The sequence below is a fragment of the Mesoplodon mirus genome (assembly GCF_964341445.2).
Source record: "Mesoplodon mirus genome assembly, chromosome: 4".
NCBI lineage: Eukaryota > Metazoa > Chordata > Mammalia > Artiodactyla > Ziphiidae > Mesoplodon > Mesoplodon mirus.
In genome coordinates, this window is record NC_138979.1 from 174,980,182 (window position 1) to 175,000,428 (window position 20,247).

General features: G+C 45.0%; 1 protein-coding gene and 1 long non-coding RNA gene across 2 annotated transcripts in view; one reads left to right on the top strand and one right to left on the bottom strand.

Moving 5' to 3' along the window:
* The window catches only part of LOC309802031, a 622,798-nt gene that overhangs the window by 333,436 nt on the left and 269,115 nt on the right, over positions 1-20,247 (bottom strand). The window lies entirely within an intron of this gene.
* Positions 9,139-20,247, top strand: part of KCNK13 (potassium two pore domain channel subfamily K member 13) — a gene marked incomplete at its 5' end in the record, with an annotated part of 123,080 nt that continues 111,971 nt past the window's right edge. The window contains one exon of the mRNA XM_082619940.1: positions 9,139-9,478. Within this exon, the coding sequence (XP_082476066.1) occupies positions 9,139-9,478 (340 nt within the window). The remainder of the gene's footprint in view (positions 9,479-20,247) is intronic.

Below are 20,247 nucleotides of genomic sequence, written 5' to 3' on the forward strand. Positions count from 1 at the left end.
AATCCAAATTTCTCAAAAAAGCTGGTTATATAAGTGAACCCTTGTAACTTGAGTGTTCTAAAGCAGTGATTTTTCAAACTTCGGGTCACAACCCTTTAGTGAATCATGAATCAATTTAGGGTGTCATGACCAGCACTTTTATTTTTATTTATTTATTTATTTATTTATTTTTTTTTTTTTTTTTTTTTTTGCAGTACGCGGGCCTCTCACTGTTGTGGCCTCTCCCGTTGCGGAGCACAGGCTCCGGACGCACAGGCTTAGCGGCCATGGCTCACGGGCCCAGCCACTCCGCGGCATATGGGATCCTCCCAGACCGGGGCACGAACCCGTATCCCCTGCATCGGCAGGCGGACTCTCAACCACTGCGCCACCAGGGAGGCCCGACCAGCACTTTTAAATGAAAGATTATAGAAATTATCTGTGTGTAGCACAAAGTAAGGTTATTTTTGTTTCAATTTGTGTGAGTGGGTTCAGGGTTACGATCTAAAATGTATTCTTTCCCAGGTTTGCTAGTTCACCCACTCTGAATGAAGACAGATGGTCACCTGGGGGATGACTTGAGGTTTTACCAAAGCCTGAGCGGTGACACTCCTCATTAGAATTGTCTAGCCCCAGCTGTGCTCCCTCCGCCCATGAGACCTTAGGCAAGTCATGTGATGCCTCTGAGTCTTCATTTTCTCATCTGTTATGTGGGGCTAATAGCTATCCTTCCTGCCTCGTGGGATTGTTGTAAGAATCAAATGAAATGGAGCTCCTTCTGATGTAAATTGGAAGGATTCTTGGTAAGTACCAAACTGGCAGTCTCTCCCTGGGACATTTAGAGAATGGTAACTCAAGTGTAAAAAATAAAACGCATGCCTTCTGAAAAATTAGCTACTTGCCACAAATATTGCTCCGCCACCCACTACTAAAGGCAGGTTTTTCTGACAGACGGGGGTAGATTGAAGAGTCCTGGGTGCAGCAGGGTGGCTAATAGGCCTCTGGATTCCAGAGGCGGGGGCTCTATTTTCAAGGGAGTCTTTGTCTGGGGACCCAGGCTCTCAAACGCGCCCTGAACAACTCTGCAGAGCTGACCCACATACTTCCTGCCCTGAAAGCACGGATCCATGTTGCCTCCTGCCTCTGGGAAAGAGGGGTCCTCGTGGAGGCTGAGTTGGGACTGAGGGTGGGGTTGGGAGTCTATGTTCATGTGAACCCCACATGTGAGTTGACCCTTCGGCCCTGAGAGGAAGTCCATTTTACAAATGAAGAAACTGAGGCGCAAAGAGATCTGTGAACTGCCTACAGTTGCCTTCTTGAAGACAGAGGGAGCTCCTGCTTCCTGAACGCCTCTGATACCACAATAGCCTCAAGAAATGGGCATCTTTACTTGTGCTTGGACTGGCAGAATCTTCCTTAAGAGAGAGGAATGAACTGTGTGATCTCAGCCACTTAACACCTCTCTAGAAACAACCTGGGAGGAAGCACATAGGAAGAGCCCAGCCTAGCCCTGGTTCTGCTCTGCCATTCCAGTCTTCTCTGGCATTCCAGGACACACTTGGCAGTGGATGACCTCTCCCCTGGGTCTCTAGTTCCTGTTCTTGGTGTGGCACCCAGCCCCTGCCCAAAGCAGAACTGGGTGGCCTTAAAAATAAGTGCAGCTGTGGGAAGAGGGGATTGAGTGCATAAGGGAACTTTTAGGGGTGATGGAAATGTTCCTAGCATGATTGTGGCATTGGTTACACTTTACAAAACCCCTTGAATTATACACCAAATGGGTCATTTTTATTGAATGTGAATTATAGCTCCATAAAGCTGCTTTTTAAAAACTCAAAGAATGTACAAGCTCAGATATGTGCATTGTCTGTAAATTCTACATAAGAAGAAAAAATCAGGAGCTGAACTCTACTTATATATATATACTGAAGTATTTAGGGGCAAGTGTATTGATGTCTGCAGTTTATTTTGAAATGCTTTAAAATAAGGTGTATTAAAGGACGAATAGATACATGATAAAGTATAGAAAAATTCAGTTGTACAATCTAGATTGCGACTCTAAAATTCTTTCGACTTCGGTGTATGTTTGAAAATTTCATTATCAAACGTTGTGGGGAAACCACGTAACTTCCGGTTTCTGGCAGCGCCAAATGGCTCCTATTGAACCAATTCTTTCACAAATAAAAGTATACGCTCTGGGGCGGAGCTTATACCAGCTACTGAAAGCAACCAAAAGCAGGCAGAAGAGAGTCAACAACTGAAAGAAAGGCACTCCACTGGGTGAGCTTCCTGTCTTTTCACCACTTTGGGCCTGAGGTCAGGTTTTAGTCTGAGGTCAGGTTTACGCATGGCAGGTAAACCACCAGTGGGAAAGCTACAGTCTTCTTGGCTTGGAGATCCAGAGTACAGGGTTTGGAGCATCTACAGCCTCTGAGAGTAAAGAGGAAAATAATAGAAGAAAGAGCCAGAGTGGGGATTCCCAATGTGTTTGTAAACTCTGCTCAAATCTCTGGCTGACCGCTGAACTGTGCGTGCGTGGCTAAGGCTAAAAGAACTGAACTAGAATTTGAGATACTTCCCACTGTAGAGATAATTTTGCAGTTGAGTTCAGCCAAGTTTACTGCCTGTTTAAGAAGTATTGTTTTTAGAGGAACAGAATCCAGAATTTCTCCATCATAAATTATATACAGCAGTCACTAGCCACATGTGATATTTAAATATGTTGTTAACATCAAATAAAGTTAAAAATTCAGTTCCTTACTTACACTAGTCACGTTTCAAGTGCCCAGTAGCACCACGATGGACCACTTTATAGAACAGCATAGATATGGGATATCTCCCTCATCACAGAAGTGATGGACATTGTTTATCTGATCAGTTAAAATGTGGAGATTGTCAGAACTGACCAGAAAAATGGAAAGAAAGAATACCGAACTGCTATATGCTGTCTGTAACAAATCCACCTTAAATATATATAAAGACAGAGATAGGTTAAAAGTAAATGGAAAAGATACCATGCAAATGTTAAGTAAATGAAGCCTGTGGTAACCAGATTAATATCAGACAAAATAAACTTCAAGGCAAAGAGTATTACCAGAGATAAAGACAGACATTTCATAAAAATAAAAGGGTCACTACATCAGGAAGATACAATAATCATAAATGCTTATATTAAATAACAGCTTCAAAGTACGTGAAACACAAATTGACATAATTAAAGGGAGAAATAGACAATTTGACAATCATAGTTGGTGATTTTAATACTCTCAATAATTGTTAGAATAACTAGAACAAATGTCACTAAAGACAGAAGATCTGAAAAACACTATCAACAACCTTGACATAATTGGCATTTATAGAACACTACATCCAACAACTGCAGAATACATATTCTTTTCAAATGCATATGGTACATTCACTAAGACCATATTCTGGACCATAAAACAAGTCTCAATAAATTTAGGAATACTGAAACATACCAAATATGGTCCTCTGACCTGTGAATGAAAAACACTGCCTGCCTTATCAGTAAACAAAAGATGTGGCAGCCATCAAGCCACTGCAGCCACTCCCAGTGGTGCACCCTGAGGGGACTCAGGATGGGAAAGAACAGGATACTGGCCCTAGATAGCTCAGGTGCATATCAAAGGAATGATTTCAGTGAGCCCAGATGTTGCATCTTCCCATACACAGAAAAGTACTAAATTCATCAACTTGAGATACCCAGTTTTCTTTACCAGTAATCTTTTGGTGTTCCAGCTACCTGGTTTTTGCTGGAAAACTCCTATATACCCTGGCTCCTCCCCTCCCTCTTCAGAGCAGTCCTTCAGAACTATCTGAGAAGCTGTGTCCTGGGCTTGAAATCCTCAGAAAGTCTGACAAAACATAATTCTTAACTTTTAGGATGTGCATTTTTTTCACTTGACCACATTGAAAATGTTATAATTTGTCTTTAAAAACAGACTTAAAAAATTAACACAGCTAGGGCTTCCCTGGTGGCGCAGTGGTTGAGAGTCCGCCTGCCTGCTGCAGGGGACACGGGTTCGTGCCCCTGTCCGGGAAGATCCCATATGCTGCGGAGCGGCTGGGCCTGTGAGCCATGGCCGCTGAGCCTGCGCGTCCAGAGCCTGTGCTCCGCAACGGGAGAGACCACAACAGTGAGAGGCCCGTGTACCGCAAAAAAAAAAATTAACACAGCTAAATAATTTGTGGGTCAAAGAAGAAAAAATTGGAAAATGTATTCAACAAAATGATGTAGAAATACAGCATACCAAAATTTTTAGGATGCAGCTAGCCCAGGGCTAATGGAGATTTATAGCTGAAAAATGCAAACATTGGAAAAGAAGATCTAAAATTTGTGACCTTACCATCCACTGTAAGAAGTTGTAAAAAGAAGTAAAGTAAACCCAAAAGGAATTAGAAGAATGAAATACGAGTAGAAATCCCAAGTGGAATTTATCCCAGAAATGCAAGGTTGGCTTGACATTAGAAAAGCAATAAATGAAATTCAAGATATTTAACAGAATAAAGGAGAAAATTATATGATCGGTACACTAAATGCAGGGAAAGCATTTGATAAAATTCAGCACTCATTCATGTTTTAAAAAAAACTCAAACAAAAGTAAAAGGAAACTTCCTCAACCTGATAAAGGGTATCTATGAAAAACCCACACTGTAGTTAACGGTGGAAGAACTAAAGGCTTTCCCCTAGGATCATGAACAAGACAAGGATGTTTGCTTCCACCACTTCTAGTCAATATTATACTGAGGTCCTAGCCATTGCAGCATGACAAGAAAAAAAAAGGTAAATATCAGAAAAGAAGAAGCAAAACACTATTTCAGATGCCATGGTTATTTACATAGAAAATCCTAAAGGGGGACTTCCCTGGTGGCGCAGTTGTTAAGAATCCGCCTCCCAATGCAGGAGATCCCATATGCTGCGGAGCAACTAAGCCCGTGAGCCACAACTACTGAGCCTGTGCTCCAGAGCCCACGAGCCACAACTACTGAGCCCAAGTGCTGCAACTACTGAAGCCTGTGCGCCTAGAACTGGTGCTCCACGAGAGAAGCCACCTCAATGAGAAGCCCACACACCGCAACATAAGAGCAGCCCCTGCTCACCGCAACCAGAGGAAGCCCACGCACAGCAATGAAGACCCAATACAGCCCTAAATAAACAAATAAATAAATAAATGAAAATCCTAAAGGAATCAACTACTTAACTAATGAGTGAATTCAGCAAGGTTGCATGACCCAAGTTAATTTGTAAAAATCATTTGTATTTTTACATACTACAGCAAAGAGTTGGAAAATAGGATCTTGATATTTCATTTACAATTTCATCAAAAAACCAAAATACTTTAGAATTTACAAAGATGTGCAAGATCTCTACATGAAAATTTGCTAAGTCTGAAATAAATTGAGGGCTATACCTCATTCATGAATTAAGATGTCAGTTCTCCCTAAAATAGATCTGACACAATCCTAATCAAGTTCTCACAAGGTTTTTTTCTGATGAAATTAACAGGCTGATTCTACAATTTTTATGGAAATGGTAAGATCCTATAATACCCAAAGAAAATCTTGATAAAGAAGAGCAAAGTTGGAGGACTCACACTTCCTGACTTCAAGACCGATTATAAAGCTACAAGTAATCTAAATACTGTGGTATTCTTATAAGGATGGACAAATAATGAGCAGGATACATATTCCTCTAATAAATTCACTTTTGTCTTTTCAGCAAATGACACTCAAATAACTGTACAGCCACACAAACAAAATATACCTCGACTCTTACCTCATGCCACATAGAAACAAACTTAAGATAAATCATTGACCCACGTACAAAAGCTAAAACTATAACATTTCTACAGGAAAAAAACTTATGCAACCTTAAGGGAGATAATGATTTCTTATTACACAAAGAGATCCAAACATAAATGATTGATAAATTGGGCTTCACCAAAATTAAAAACATAAACATCAGAAAACATCTTTAAGAAGACAATTAGGCAATCCAGAGACTTCTCGAAAATGGAATTTCCAAGATACATATCTGAGAAAGGACTAGTATCCTGGATCTATATAAAGAATCCCTACAGTTCAGTAGTAAAAAAGAGAAACAAATCTTTTAATGTATATTCAACAGAGATTTTACAATATTTCAAAAGATAAAAACAGATATACGAATGGCCAACAAGCACATTAGTCATCAGGGAAATGCAAATTAAACTACAATGAGATACGACTACACATCCGCCAGTATGTTTAACATTAAAATGACTGATACTGCCAAATGTTCACAAGGATGTGGGACATCCAAGACTTGCATCTTGTTGGTTGGTATAGCTACTTTGGAAAAATGTTAGGCAGTTTCTTATAAAATTAAATACACACCATCCCTATGACCCAGCAATTCCACACCTAGGTATTTACCCAAGAGGTATGAAAACATATATCCGCAAATACTTGTGCGAGAATGTTGCTAACAGTTTTATTATTTATGATGGCAAACATTTTTAACAGCCCTGGTTTCTATCAATAAGAGAATGAATATTCAAACAATAAAGTAGCAATAAAAGAACAGATTACTAAGGCATATAACATGGATAGATCTCAGAGATACAGTGCTTTACACAAAAGAATACATAACTGTATGATTCCATTTATATGAAGATCTAGAACTAAGCAAGACTAAGTTCTACAAAGTGAAAACAAGTTGATGGCGGAAAAATCCAGAACAGTGATTTCCTCTAGGAATGTGGGTAGGGATTTGCTGGGAAGGGACATACAATATTTGGTTGAGAGGCTGCATAGGTAGGTGTTTAATTTGCAGGAGTGTACGCATTTGCGAGACCTCATTTAATGGTACACTTAAGATGTGTGCATTTCATAGTTTGTAAATTTTATCCTCCCCCCAAAAATCTGGAAGTAAATAGGGTTGTATTGAACTCTAGGTAGTAATATGCAGGGAGAAGTTGGGGTGTGGGGTGAGGAGGGGGAGTGTAGTGATGTCTACAACTTACTTCAAAATGAATCCAAACAAGATGGGTTGATGGATGGCAAGAGAGATAGATAGATACGTAATAAAGCAAGTATAGTAAAATGTTCGTTGAGAATAAGGCTATTCACTATAAAATTCTTTCAACTTTATGTTTGAAATTTTTCACAATAAAATGGGATGGGGGAGTAATTGCAGGACTCACCCAGTGTGTATACACATGCGCCTCCTGTAAGCGCTGCCACCTAAAACGCTTGTCCTCGATAGGCTAGATAAAAGAGGGCCATCCAGGGGTGGATAACGGGAGAGGAGTGGGAGAGGCATCCTAGCAGCATCAGGGCTTCTGATGGCAGATGTATTGGAACCCGGAAGTGTGTTTTTTTTATTCTCTGCTCTTGGGGAGTATAGGTGGGTGGTCTCTGAGCCTGGGGTCACTCTCGGGAGGCGAGGAAATTCTTAGTTCGAAGATGCCCATGCATCTTTCCCTCTTGTATTCATATTCACTCCCAAATGCCAGGGGCTGGTGATTCCGAAGCGGCAGTGTGTGGCTGGGTACGCAGGTGGGGGCGAGATGTGTCTGAAGGGGACGGAGCGCCCTCTTCTGGCCCTGGAGGGGCCCACACAGGCCCGCTAAGCACCTGACCTGACCCTCCTCTTGAGCACCCACTCCCGGGATCTGCGCGTCCGGGATGGAAGCGCCGCAGCCCACGGGTGGCCCAGCAAGGAGCCGGGCATCAGCAGGCGGAGACTAGTGCTGGGGGCGGCTCCGCGCGGCCGGGAGGCGGAGGACGGGGTGGAGTCGCCACCGCTGCTGCCAGCCGAGCGGCTCCACCTGTTGCAGCGTCGGAGCGCGCGGACCAGGCAAGGCAGAGCGCGGCGTGGACCTCTGCTCCCCGCGGAGAGGGACCCGGAGGGCAGTCCTGACAGAGCGGCGCGGAGGGGGCACTCCCCGGTGAGTGAGACTCGAGCGCGGCGCCAGCGCCCCTTGAAAGGCGGGGTCTCGGGGAGGGGCCCCGGCGGTTGGCTAGCGAGCCTGTGGCTAGGGTGGGGTAAAGCACTCTCAGCGGAGCCCTGTCGGCGCAGGATCTCTGGAGCCCACCGAGGCAGCCAAGCCGGGGTGCGGGAGATGGAACTCTCCGGGGTCACTGTCTCCTGCCCGCGGGCTCCTCCAGTCCCCGGTCCTTGGCAGCCTCCCCAAGAGCTGGGGCTGGCTCGCGGCGCGCGCTTCGAGCGGGCGGATCCGACACGTGGGGGTGGAAGACGCCCCCGCGCGGGATCCAGAAGCCAAGGGCGTGTGGTCGGGCAAGGCTAGGAAGGCTGCCTGGGGGAGAGGCCCCTAACTTACTTCGCTCCGTCACTCCAACCTCCCTTTCTGGTCTCCTCCTCCAGCAAGTCGGCCCGCCGGACGCCGCGCAGCGTCGGGGGCGGGCGGGAGGTCGGAACCCGTGAACCGCGCTCTGCGCAATCCCTCTGTCCGTGTGCCCACCCGGGACCTGCTCCAGCCTTTAAGCGCCGGCAGCCGGGCCGGTGACCCAAGAGGCCCGAGGTTCCGCGCGACGCCGAGCCTGGGACACAGCACTGCGGCTCCATCTGGGGAGGCACTTCCAGCACCAGCGGACTGAGAGCCCGCGTCCTAGACGTCCGCGGCTTGAGAAGCGACGGTTAAGGACGCGGAGACCGCGGGGCTCCGCTTACCCGTCAGCCTCCGAGGCCCCCAGACCTTTGCTTTGGGGGAAGGTCAAGCCCACCCGAATTTGCCCTGAAGATGCGCCACGCCCCCTCCCCAATCTGAGCCGGGCAGGACATCAGGGGGAAGCAGCGGCCGCATCCTCGTGCCAAGCAGAAGCGGACTCTGTGCCGGGTCACTCAGCTCTTCAGCTTTTAGGAGAACTCCTAGGGGGGCGGGGACGGCGGCGAAAATGCGGATTTGAAACCGGGAGTCGAGGCGGACGTGGGGGGCTGGCGCTGCAGGAGCGGTCGACGCGGCGGCCCCGGGAGCCGCGTGGCCTGGAGGAGCGTCCGGCGGTCATGGGCGAGCTGGCTGTCGCGCGGCCAGGGGCGGACTGAACGCCGGGCCGAGACCCCACCTCCCGGGGCGACCGGGCGACAGTCAGCCGGCGGCTACGGCCGCCCGGCTTGGGGCTGCACCCGGGGGTCCGGCCATGGCCGGCCGGGGTTGCGGCTGCAGCTGCGGCCCGGCCCACCTGAACGAGGACAACGCGCGCTTCCTGCTGCTCGCCGCGCTCATCGTGCTCTACCTGCTGGGCGGCGCCGCCGTCTTCTCGGCGCTGGAGCTGGCGCACGAACGCCAGGCCAAGCAGCGCTGGGAGGAGCGCCTGGCCAACTTCAGCCGCCGCCACAACGTGAGCCGCGACGAGCTGCGCGGCTTCCTTCGGCACTACGAGGAGGCCACCGAGGCCGGCATCCGCGTGGACAATGTTCGCCAGCGCTGGGACTTCACCGGCGCCTTCTACTTCGTGGGCACCGTCGTGTCCACCATAGGTAAGTGGGCCCTGCGGGAGGGCGGAGGGGCGGCCAGCCTCGCAGGCGTTTTTCTGGCCCGGCGCTTCGAAGGGCGGGACCGCGCTTCCCAGCCCTGCATTCATCCATCTCCGCGCTCGGCCAGGTGGCACCGATGTGAGCTGTTGCCTGATCCAAAGGTGGTATTGCCTCCCTGCTTCTTTAAGTGAGGTCCACGGACCAGCTGCGTCAGCATCACTTGGGAGCTTGTTATCAATGCAGTCTCAGCCCCTCCCCAGACCACTTGAGTCAGGATCTGCGTGCTAAAATCTCCAGGGAATTTGAGTGATCCTTAAATTGGAGACGTTCTGCTCTGGGAGTGTTCCTAGTTAAGGAGACTGAGCTTGAATTCATGGAACATTCGGGAGAAAGCTTACAGATCGGGACGGGAACCTATAAACATTAATTGAGCTAGTACCATGCAGGAGGCGCTGGTCTGAGGGGGAGAAACAAATTTTAAAGAGACTGTCCGTGACTTAAAACTTAACAGAGAGAAAAAATAGATCGAAAACGAGATTGGAAGTAAGGAGGCAAAAGTGCTAATCAGGATGGAAACTGTTTTCTGCCAGGAGGAAGCAGGTGGGGGGTGGGGAGAAGGGACCTATGGGCTGAACCGCTAAGTGTTGGCCTGACTGGGCTCTGGAAACTAAAAGTGCTTTACACTCCGGAGGAGGAGAGAATTGCGTTCAGGGTCCAGTGAGCTCCCTGATCTGTAGGGAGTAGTGGAAGGAAAGCTAGGGGAGTCTCCTGGCTAATGGGATGGATGGGGGAACTTCATGGACAGACTCAGGAGCTAGAGCTTATCTAGAGGCAATTGGAAGCTATTGAGAGTTTTTGAGCAAGAGGGTCTCATTGCTACCGTCAGTTATGCCTTTATTACCAGCAGAAGGAAAAAGATTGGGAGTCTTTGCACCACACTCCGAAGGACTGTTCACGCTTAAAGCATCCTTGAGTGATAAGGGGGTTGGGAAAGATGCTGTAGAAATTCTGAAGAAAGCAGAGAGCTGGAGCGGAGGAGGGGGCTTTGAAAGGCTGCGCAGAAAGGGAGCGGCTCCCGGCTGGCGGCCGGAGCACCGGAGCCGCAGCAGGGCCGGCAGGGGGCCGCGCAGGTGCTCGGCTGCTGTAGCCCCTGTGCTGCCAGGAGAGCTCGTCCGTGAGGCGGTGACAAGGCGGACTTCTTTGAAGCTCCCACGCAAGGTTGCCTTTGGTAGACGTTCTACCAGGAGAAGGAGCACAAGGTACAACAGGGATCAGCCTCAGACCTGATTGGTCAAGAAAGACTTCCCAGGGTTAGTCTAGAAGCCCAGGGCTCCAGCTGGTGAGTAGGAGGCAAGGTGGAGAGGACTGGCGTGATTCCGGATACACGGGCTGCGTCTGAAGTGCTTTGGGCTGAACTGCCCAGCTCGCCACCGCAGCCCTCTCTCATTTCAGGCGGCCCTGCCCATCCGTGGGCCATTATGACACCACGGTAACTGGGTATCTGGTAAGAAAGACTTTCATAGCATTCTCCACGGTGACCAGAACACGGGCCCTGACGGGGATGGGGGCAGAGTAATACCCTCCACAGTTCTCTCCCCCAGCCCAGTTCTCCACTGGACTCTCTTAGCAGAATTGCCTAAGTCCTCCCATTTCTCAAAAGACAGTTCCAGAATTTCTATGTAGGGAGGACTTGGGGTGGGCAAACTGATTGGGAAGGGTTGCTGTGGAACTTTCCTTGAATCTGCTACGTCTGTGTAGCTGGTACAGGGTTTTGATTTAGATTATTCATTTGGGGGTGGTTTTGGGGGGAGATTGGGGAGCTAAGTCCTCCCCACCCCCTCCACAGGCCCCCCAGTTTGTACTTCCCATGGCCATGGACGTAGGAAGGAGCAGAGTGTGTGTAAAGACTGGTGAACACCAATGCCAGAGGAACCGCGGATGTCGTGGATGGGTGGGCATGTAAGCACACAGTCATCCGGGGGCACAAATAGAATCATGAAGCCTGATGGAATAGAAGGAAACCTGGACCGAGAGTCTGGAGTTGGAGCTACTGACCCTGCCTGTACGTTGGGCCGGTTCCTTAACATTCTGAGCCCCATCCTTCTCTTCTGAGATACCTACAAGTGCCCACCTTGGTATCTGGCACATTGTAGCTGTTGAGTAAATATTAGTCCCGTCTCCTTCCCCCACCCTGCCCCTAAGCCTGCCCCTCTCGCAGGGTTTTTGCTAGGGATAATGAGTTCATATAAGTGAATGTTCTTTAAAAAGAACAAAGCACTATGTAAGTATGGGCTTATTTTTACTTTCTCATTTCTCACATGTCCTTAAATTGTTTCATTAATCGCTGATGTCATAACAGCGCTTGCAGCCCTTTATTGGGGTACGTAATTAGGCACATACTGTGGTTATTATGTGAATATGTGATGCAGCTAAGTGCATAGATTAACCACAATTTCAGTCAACACAATTCATATATGTGATATGTGATTCATATGTGTGAAGTGTGATTATCCCTGTTTTATAGATGAGGAAACTGAAGCTTCATGTTCTTTGTAAAATAAAGAAGAAGAAAAAACATCTGTAATGACATCACCTAAAGCTGACCATGGTTGACAGTTTGGTCATTTTTTTAAATTGAAGGTTACTTGATTTACCATGTTGTGTTAGTTTCAGGTGTACAGCAAAGTGATTCAGTTATACATACATATATATCAATTTTTTTCAGATTCTTCTCCCTTATAGGTTATTACAAAATATTGAGTATAGTTCCCTGTACTATACAATAGGTCCTTGGTTGGTTGGTGCATTTCTTTCTATTCTTTTTCCCTATGGACACACATATGTACATATGTGTTTTTCTAAATTTGGATCATAGTCTATAAACCCTTTACATCTTGTATTTTAATTGTAGTATTATATGATGGTTTTTTCTTCTAAAAATTAGTTCCAGTATGTTTTATTCTGCAAAGACATTGAGGTAACAGATAACAAGAAAGCATATAGTAGAATAATCATAAAATGTAAATAAAACCTCAGAACTAGGAAAAAAAGAAGAACAGAAATATGGAAAGCAATTGGATCTAGGAAATTGGTAGAGAAGAGCTTTGTCTTAGCTGAAGTTCCCTCAGAAGCAGCTTCTGAGCCAAGAATTTGAGTGCAAGCAGTTTATTGGCAGATTCAAGGGATACAGGGAGGTGAAGGAGGAAGTGATACAAGAAAGGGAAGTCAGTCAGTATAGGGTATGGTATTAGGCAGAAAGCATAGTGGGCAACTGATCCTTAATCTCAAGTGGAAGCTTGAGAACAGTACAAAGCTCATGAACCAGACTTACCCCAGGCAAGGGAGCTGGGGTATTTATACACCCACACTAGTCAGAAATTGGTTAAAAGCCTCTTGGAGGGTGGGGGAAGCACAAAAATATAATTTCCAGGTACTTGTGTCCTGATTTTTCATGGACGGCCCAAGAGTAGCCTTCTGATAAGATATAGGCACTGACCATTTGAAGTCAGGCCAGTGTGTCCAGAAATGGTAAAGGAGGTCCCAGGGGGTAAGCACTGAGTATCACCAGTGACTATTCAAGCTTCAGATTGGGCTGCAGGGTCCATGGCGGAGTCATGACCCACACTGGAATTCTTTTTTTTGGCTGTGTTGGGTCTTTGTTGCTGCACGCAGGCTTTCTCTAGTTGCAACGAGCGGGGGCTACCCTTCGTTGTGGTGCACAGGCTTCTCATTACTGTGGCTTCTCTTGTGGCGGAGCACGGGCTGTAGGCATGCGGGCTTCAGTAGTTGCAGCACATGGGCTCAGTAGTTGTGGCCCACAGGCCCTAGAGCATGGGCTTCAGTAGCTGTGACGTGCGGTCTCAGTAGTTGTGGCTCGCGGGCTCTAGAGTGCAGGCTCAGTAGTTGTGGCACATGGGCTTAGTTGCTCCGTGGCATGTGGGATCTTCCCGGACCAGGGATTGAACCCATGTCCCCTGCATTGGCAGGCTGATTTTTAACCACTGCACCACCAGGAACGTCCCCACACTGGAATTCTTAGTAGGCAAAAGGAAGCATACACCTTTTCCCAATATGCAATCCTCAAAAATATTTCCCTCTTGGGATTTTATATGGGAAACATTGCATAGGACAGTGGGTGATACTCACAAACAACAGTTTTCTGGAAAATGCAACTGAGGATTTCATGCAACTGTTGTTTAATTTAAAAGTCAGAGCAGAGTAAAAAACATTGTGGCCAGTTTCTCAGAAGTTTAAACATAGAACTACATGTGACCCAGAAATTCCACTCCTAGGGAATATATATCCAAAAGAATTGAAAGCAGAGACTCAAACAGATACAGGAACACCTCAGAGATGCTGCGAATCCAGTTCCAGACCACTGCAATAAAGCGAATATCACAATAAAGCGAGTCACATGAATTTCTTTTGGTTTCCCAGTGCCTATGAAAATTATGTTTTCCCTGTACTGTAGTCTGTTAAGTGTGCAATAGCAGTATGTCTAAAAAATGTATATACCTTAATTTAAAAATACTTTATTACTAAAAAATGCTAACCACCATCTGAGCCTTCAGTGAGTCATAGTCTTTTTGCAACAGTAACATCAAAGATCACTGATCACAGCCCACCACAACAAATACGACAATAATGAAAAAGTTTGAAATATTGCAAGACTTACCAAAATGTAACACAGAGACACAAAGTGAGCAAATGCTGTTGGAAAAATGGCGTCAATAGACTTCCTCGTCACAGGGTTGCCACAAACCTTCAGTTTGTAAAAAACACAATAGCCGTGAAGCACAATAAAGCAAAGCACCATAAAAAGAGGTATGCCTGTATTTGTACACCAGTGTTCATTGCAGCATTATTCACAGGAGCCAAAAGGTGGAAACAACCCAAGTGTCTATCAGCAGATGAATGGATAAACAAAATATGCATACATACAATGGAATGTATGGACAATGCAGATGGACCTTGAAAATATGATACTTAGTGAAATAAGCCAGACACAGAAGGACAAATACAATTCGACTTAGATGAGGTATTTAGGATAGGCAGATTTCATAGGGATGGAAAGTAGAATAGAGGGTACCAGGGACTGAGGGAAGAAGGGAAGGCTTATTTAATGGCATTTTTGTTGGGGATGATAACAAAATTTTGGATATAGATAGTGGCAATGGTTATACAACAATGTGAATGTATTTAATGCATTGAATAGTACACTTATGAATGGTTAAAATGACAAATATTATGTATATTTTACCACAGCATAGAAAGAGCAGAATATTAAAACACAACTCAGGGAGTTGATTCTGAAAGAGGCTGGTGATCAGACTTGAAACAAGAATGAATTTGAAGTACTCAGAGAAGTGATCTTCTGTAAATATCTTTTTCTCTCAAATAGGCATTTGTTAGGCATTTCTTTTTGTGTTTGCCTGTGTATTTATAACTCAGCTTCTGTCCACAAAGGATATGAGATAATTTGCATATAGATATGGTCAGGGTAGCCTTAAGCCTTGGGCTACCCTGTCATCCCAGTAGCTTAACACAAGCATTTACTTCTTACTCACCCAAAGCCCATTGCAGGCGAGGTGCTTTACCAGGACAGTTGTCTCCTGGGTTGGCCCAGTGTTCCAGGATTCTTTTATCTTGTGGCTGCTCTTTGTCAGCTCACGCCTCCAGTACAGCCCAGGAGGGGACAGAAAGGGTTGAAGAGTGGAGCACTTGCAATTAAACGGCCACCACCTGGAGGTGACAAGAAGTCACCTCCACACGCGTTTCATTGGCCAAATCAAGTCCCATGGCTATACCCAACTTCAAGGATGTAAAGAACCACACTCCTCCAGTAAGTCCAGAAGTGGATAAGCCTTGATCCTGGTGAACAGCAGGGATGCCTACCGCACATATGTGCACAGTGCACTAGAAATGGATACTAATGGATTTAAGACATTGGGGAGATGAGAAAACATGAGTAGGATAGGACAGTTAAGCCACAAATTGTTAATACACAGAGATATATGTCAAAAGGGCCCACATAATTGCCAGATTTGGCTGTGAGTTTTCCAGTTGTTGAAAGAAAGAGGCAAGGGCAACCATTAAATGGTTCCTTTAATCCAGGCTGGCTACTTGGAAGACACCCAGCTTTTTTAGATGTGAATAAAAATTTCTCCTATAGATTGTCATGAAGGGGACAAGATAATGTGATGAGTAGTCTTCTCCACTGCATCTCAGCTGTGAAAGAGAACCCCGTGCTCCTGCACAGCATAGCGTCCCTCAGTACAAGGTGCAGTTCTGTAAAAGCCCCTCTGCCTAAGTCCAAGGTCATGCAGGGTGTGCAGCTTCCAACTGTATGGTCCAGTAAGAACGTTTAGAATTCTCTACTGGCGGTTCCCAAGGTTCACTGTCCATAAGAACTCAGCTGAGGGGAGTGTGGTGCTTGTTAAAATGCAGGTGTTTGGATCCCCCTTTCAGAGCTCCTGATGCATTTTAAGAAACTTCCCCAGATGGCTCTGATAGAGGCAGACCAGGGGGCACACTGGAGGATAGGAGTTGGCCTGGGGTTGAAAATTGAGGCCACCCCCAAGGATTCTCGCTACTCAAACAGGGGTCCGTGAATCAGCAGGATCAGCATCACCTTGGACCTTGTTAGAAATGCAGAGTCTCAGGCCAGCCCCAGACTACCTGAATTAGAAGCTGCTCTTCAACAAACCACCTGGTGAATTGTAGCCACGTTAAAGTTTGAGAACTCTGGAGTCTAGAAGGCTGTTGTCTTGTGATGTTGCTGACTAGGGAAGGCCCCTCCCTGAGCTTTGAAACTTAGGCAAGCCGGTGGCAGGGCTAGAATGGATAGAGGTGAGATGTGCTTGTCTTTTGCCTTGGGGGACCTCCTCACCTGCTGGTGGTTTAAGGAGGCAAGGGGAACGTTAATTTAGAACAACACTGGGACTTCCCTGGCGGTCCAGTGGTTAGGATTCCACGTTGCCACTGCAGGGGGCCACAGGTTTGATCCCTGGTCAGGGAACTAAGATCCCACATGCTGGGTGTCGAGGCCAAATAAAAAATAAAAACAAAAAAGGGAAAAAAAGGTGCAAATGAAAACAAATGAGATAAGGAAAAACTCTTGAAAAAAAAGTCTAGAACAACACTATCAGATGCAGGGATGTGCTGCGTCTGAGCTGAGAAAGTGACTCTGGCTTGTATGGGTCTGGGAAGCTCAGACTCAGAGATGCCCAGCCCCGCCTCAGTGGTGGACCACTCAAAGTAGATGGCCAGATCTTCAACACAGTTTTATTTACTTTAACTAAACAGAGATGATCATAGTGGCGCCCCTTTTTGGACCTGGGTGTGGTTCATGATTAGCACCTGTGCAGCGGTATTCTACAAGGCTCTCGTGGGGTTCAGGAGCTGGGCAGACAGGTATGTGATTTGGCCTGGCCAGTGTGCACACCTATGGGGTGCTGAACTGGATGTTGTTTTCAGAATCGTTTTTTTTTTTCTACATGGAAAGAGCTTTTGAATCAAATTATATTAGATCCAAAAAATAAAATACTGGGAATCACCATCTTATAGTCTAAAGCTATAACCGAACATCAAAGATGATGAACAGGCATTGTGAAAGAGTAAAAGCATCCCATGAATACATTGATAAATGTCACATGTTAGCAGATGTCATACGTGTGTCAAGATTTAACTGACACATTGAATTGGCACTTCACATTTTACAAAGCATTTGCACACAAATCTTAGGAGATGGGCAGAGAAGTTACTATCAATTCCATCTTGCAGATAAGGAAACTGAGGTACAGATAGCATAAATATTTTATGACCACGTGGCTATAAAGCAGCAAAGTCAAGATTAGAACTGGATTTCATTTTGTTTATTGTCTGTTGATAAAAGAAATACATATTCATTTTAGAAGACTGGACATGTATGGGAAAGTATAAAAAAGAAACTAAAAATCACCCATAATTCTACCATCCAACAAGAACCACTGTTAATATTTTGGTATATCATATTATATTGGACCTAAAGTACTAAAGATTTTACTGAATCTAATATGCATCATTATTTTATGTACCATTGAGAAAGCAAATAATGCTGCCAATTAAATCTTGACTTGCTAGCAATTGTGAAATTATCCTGATTTCTGAGATATTAAAACATTCAGAAAAATAACTTAAAATCACTGAAATATATTTTGTATCTGTTTTCCATATAACCATTATAACATGAGCATATAACAACTGTTGTATAAAATGAGCATATAACAACTGATGTAATTAGGTAAAAATGAATCTCATTATAGTTAGAATTTCTTTGATTTATATTAAAGTTGATTAATTTTAAATATTTATTAAAAATACAGTTTATCTCTGAATCAACTAGCTAATCCCCCATTTTTCTTTTGGGAGCAAGAGATTTTGTGTTAATTATTATATGGTTGTGCTTTATATTTTGAGGATTTTAGCCATTTGCCATGTTTGTATCTTACTTTCCATCCGTTGTCGATTCCTGTTTAAGTTTATTTAGACACAGAAACATTTTTAATTTGTGTGCCATTTCATATTTTAGTTTTTCCTTCTGATTTCTTCCATTGCTTTTGTGCTTAGAAAATCTTTTCCCATTTGTAAGAATGCTTATTGGGTTTTTTTAAATTGAGGTGACATTGGTTTACAGTATTATGTAAGTTTCATGTGTACAGTGTCATATTTCTACTTCTGTATACACTACAGTGTGCTCGCCACCAGAAATTTAGTTTCCATTTGTAGCCATACAGTTGATCCCCTTTACCCATTTTACCCTCACCCTGCCTCTTCCCTTCCGAGAACCACCACTCTGTTCTCTGTATTTACATGTTTGTTTTTGTTTGATTTAGTTTGTTCATTTATTTTTTATATTCCACATATGAATGAAATCATATGGTAGTTGTCTTTCTCAGTCTGATTTATCTCACTTAGCATAATACCCTCAAGTCCCATCCATGTTGTCACAAATGGTAAGATTTCATCTTTTTATGGCTGAGTAGTGTTCCATTGCATGTATATATGTGTGTGCGTATCACATTTTCTTCATTCATCTGTTGACATTCGCTTAGGGTGTTTCCATATCTTGGCTATTGTAAATAATACTGCAGTGAACATTGGGGTACATATATCTTTTCAAATTCATGTTCTCATATTCTTTGGGTAAATACCCAGAGGTGGGATAGCTGGGTCATATGGTAGTTCTCTTCTTAACTTTTTGAGGAACCTCCATACTCTTTTCCATAGTGGCTGCACCAATTTACATTCCCACCAACAGTGTAGGAGGGTTCTCTTTTCTCCACATCCTTGCCAACACTTGTTATTTCTTGCCTTTTTGATAATAGCCAGGATGCCAGTTTTTGTTCAGTATTTTTTCAACTGCTCTACACTTTTAGTCATAGCAATAGTTGTTAAAACACTGTAACCTGTTGTTTCATGTGAACAATGATGGGTACATTTTAAGACTGTAGCCAAGGAGCAATGCTGGTCCTGGGGAATGAGGGAGCAGAAAGAGTGGCTGGTAGGAATTTGCATGCATTCATTCAAGGTAGGGTCATCTCTCTTGGGATCTACTACCAAATTTTCACAGGGAAGCTCTCAGATTGTCCATAATGAGGACCCTGGATTTGTTTAATTATTTGTTTCCGACTTAGGAAACTTCAGTACCTATCTTGAAATTAGAGACTTTGCAGGCCATAGCTCTTACTGTCCACTGCCCAGCATTCTCATACACATACATGTTCATTTCAGCTTGTTTCATTAGAAATTCTCGTTTATGTTGTAAAGCAGCGATTTCCTCTTCTTTTATCCTAAATTCCCTCCTGTTCTCTCTTCCCCTTCATACCTTTCTCTGTGAAGGAGAGATGGGTTTGGTATGAATGTAACCCACATAATTCTTGGGCTCCTTAGGGTTCTTAGGGTATGGTGTTCCATACAAAAAAGCATGATCCATTAGTCCAAAGTAATGGAAAAATAAACTCAATTTTTGCTTGTGTATCTCTAAAGAATCTTAGTCTCCCAAAGCGAGAGAGAGGCATGGACATATATACACTACCAAATGTAAGGTAGATACATAGTGGGAAGCAGCCGCATAGCATAGGGAGATCAGCTCGGTGCTTTGTGACCGCCTGGAGGGGTGGGATAGGGAGGGTGGGAGGGAGGGAGACGCAAGAGGGAAGGGATATGGGAACAGATGTATATGTATAACTGATTCACTTTGTTATAAAGCAGAAACTAATTAAAAAAATGAAAAAAGGAAAAAAAAAGCATCTTAGTCTCCAATTTATAACACAAAGGAAAGCTTCCTCTCTCCCCATCTCCCTGTCTCTCATTCCTCAAAGGAGTTCTGGAGCCTTTTATCCCGAAACCCCTCCCCACATCCTCCCCAACTGGCAGCCCTCTCAGTCTTTCTGTCCTTCCTTGTCTCTTCTCCCCCATCTCTCTCTGCTCTGTATTATCATGATTGACTTAACCTCTCCAACTTCTTTTAGCTTCCCCTCATTCAGCCTAGTCTTCATAGTAAAGCATAGCCCCAGGAGCTGACCCAGCAAGCCACAGTTCTTTCCCCTGAGGAGGAGAGAGGACAGGGGATGATTACTATCACCAGCCCATCAGTGACTTTATAGGCGGGGACACTCTCCCTGTAGAGGAACACATTACCGTGTTTGGACCCAGAAACCCAGGGTCCTGCTGAGGACAGTGGGGAAACACACCTCATCAGGACACATCTCCATCATCATGCTGCCCTCCCT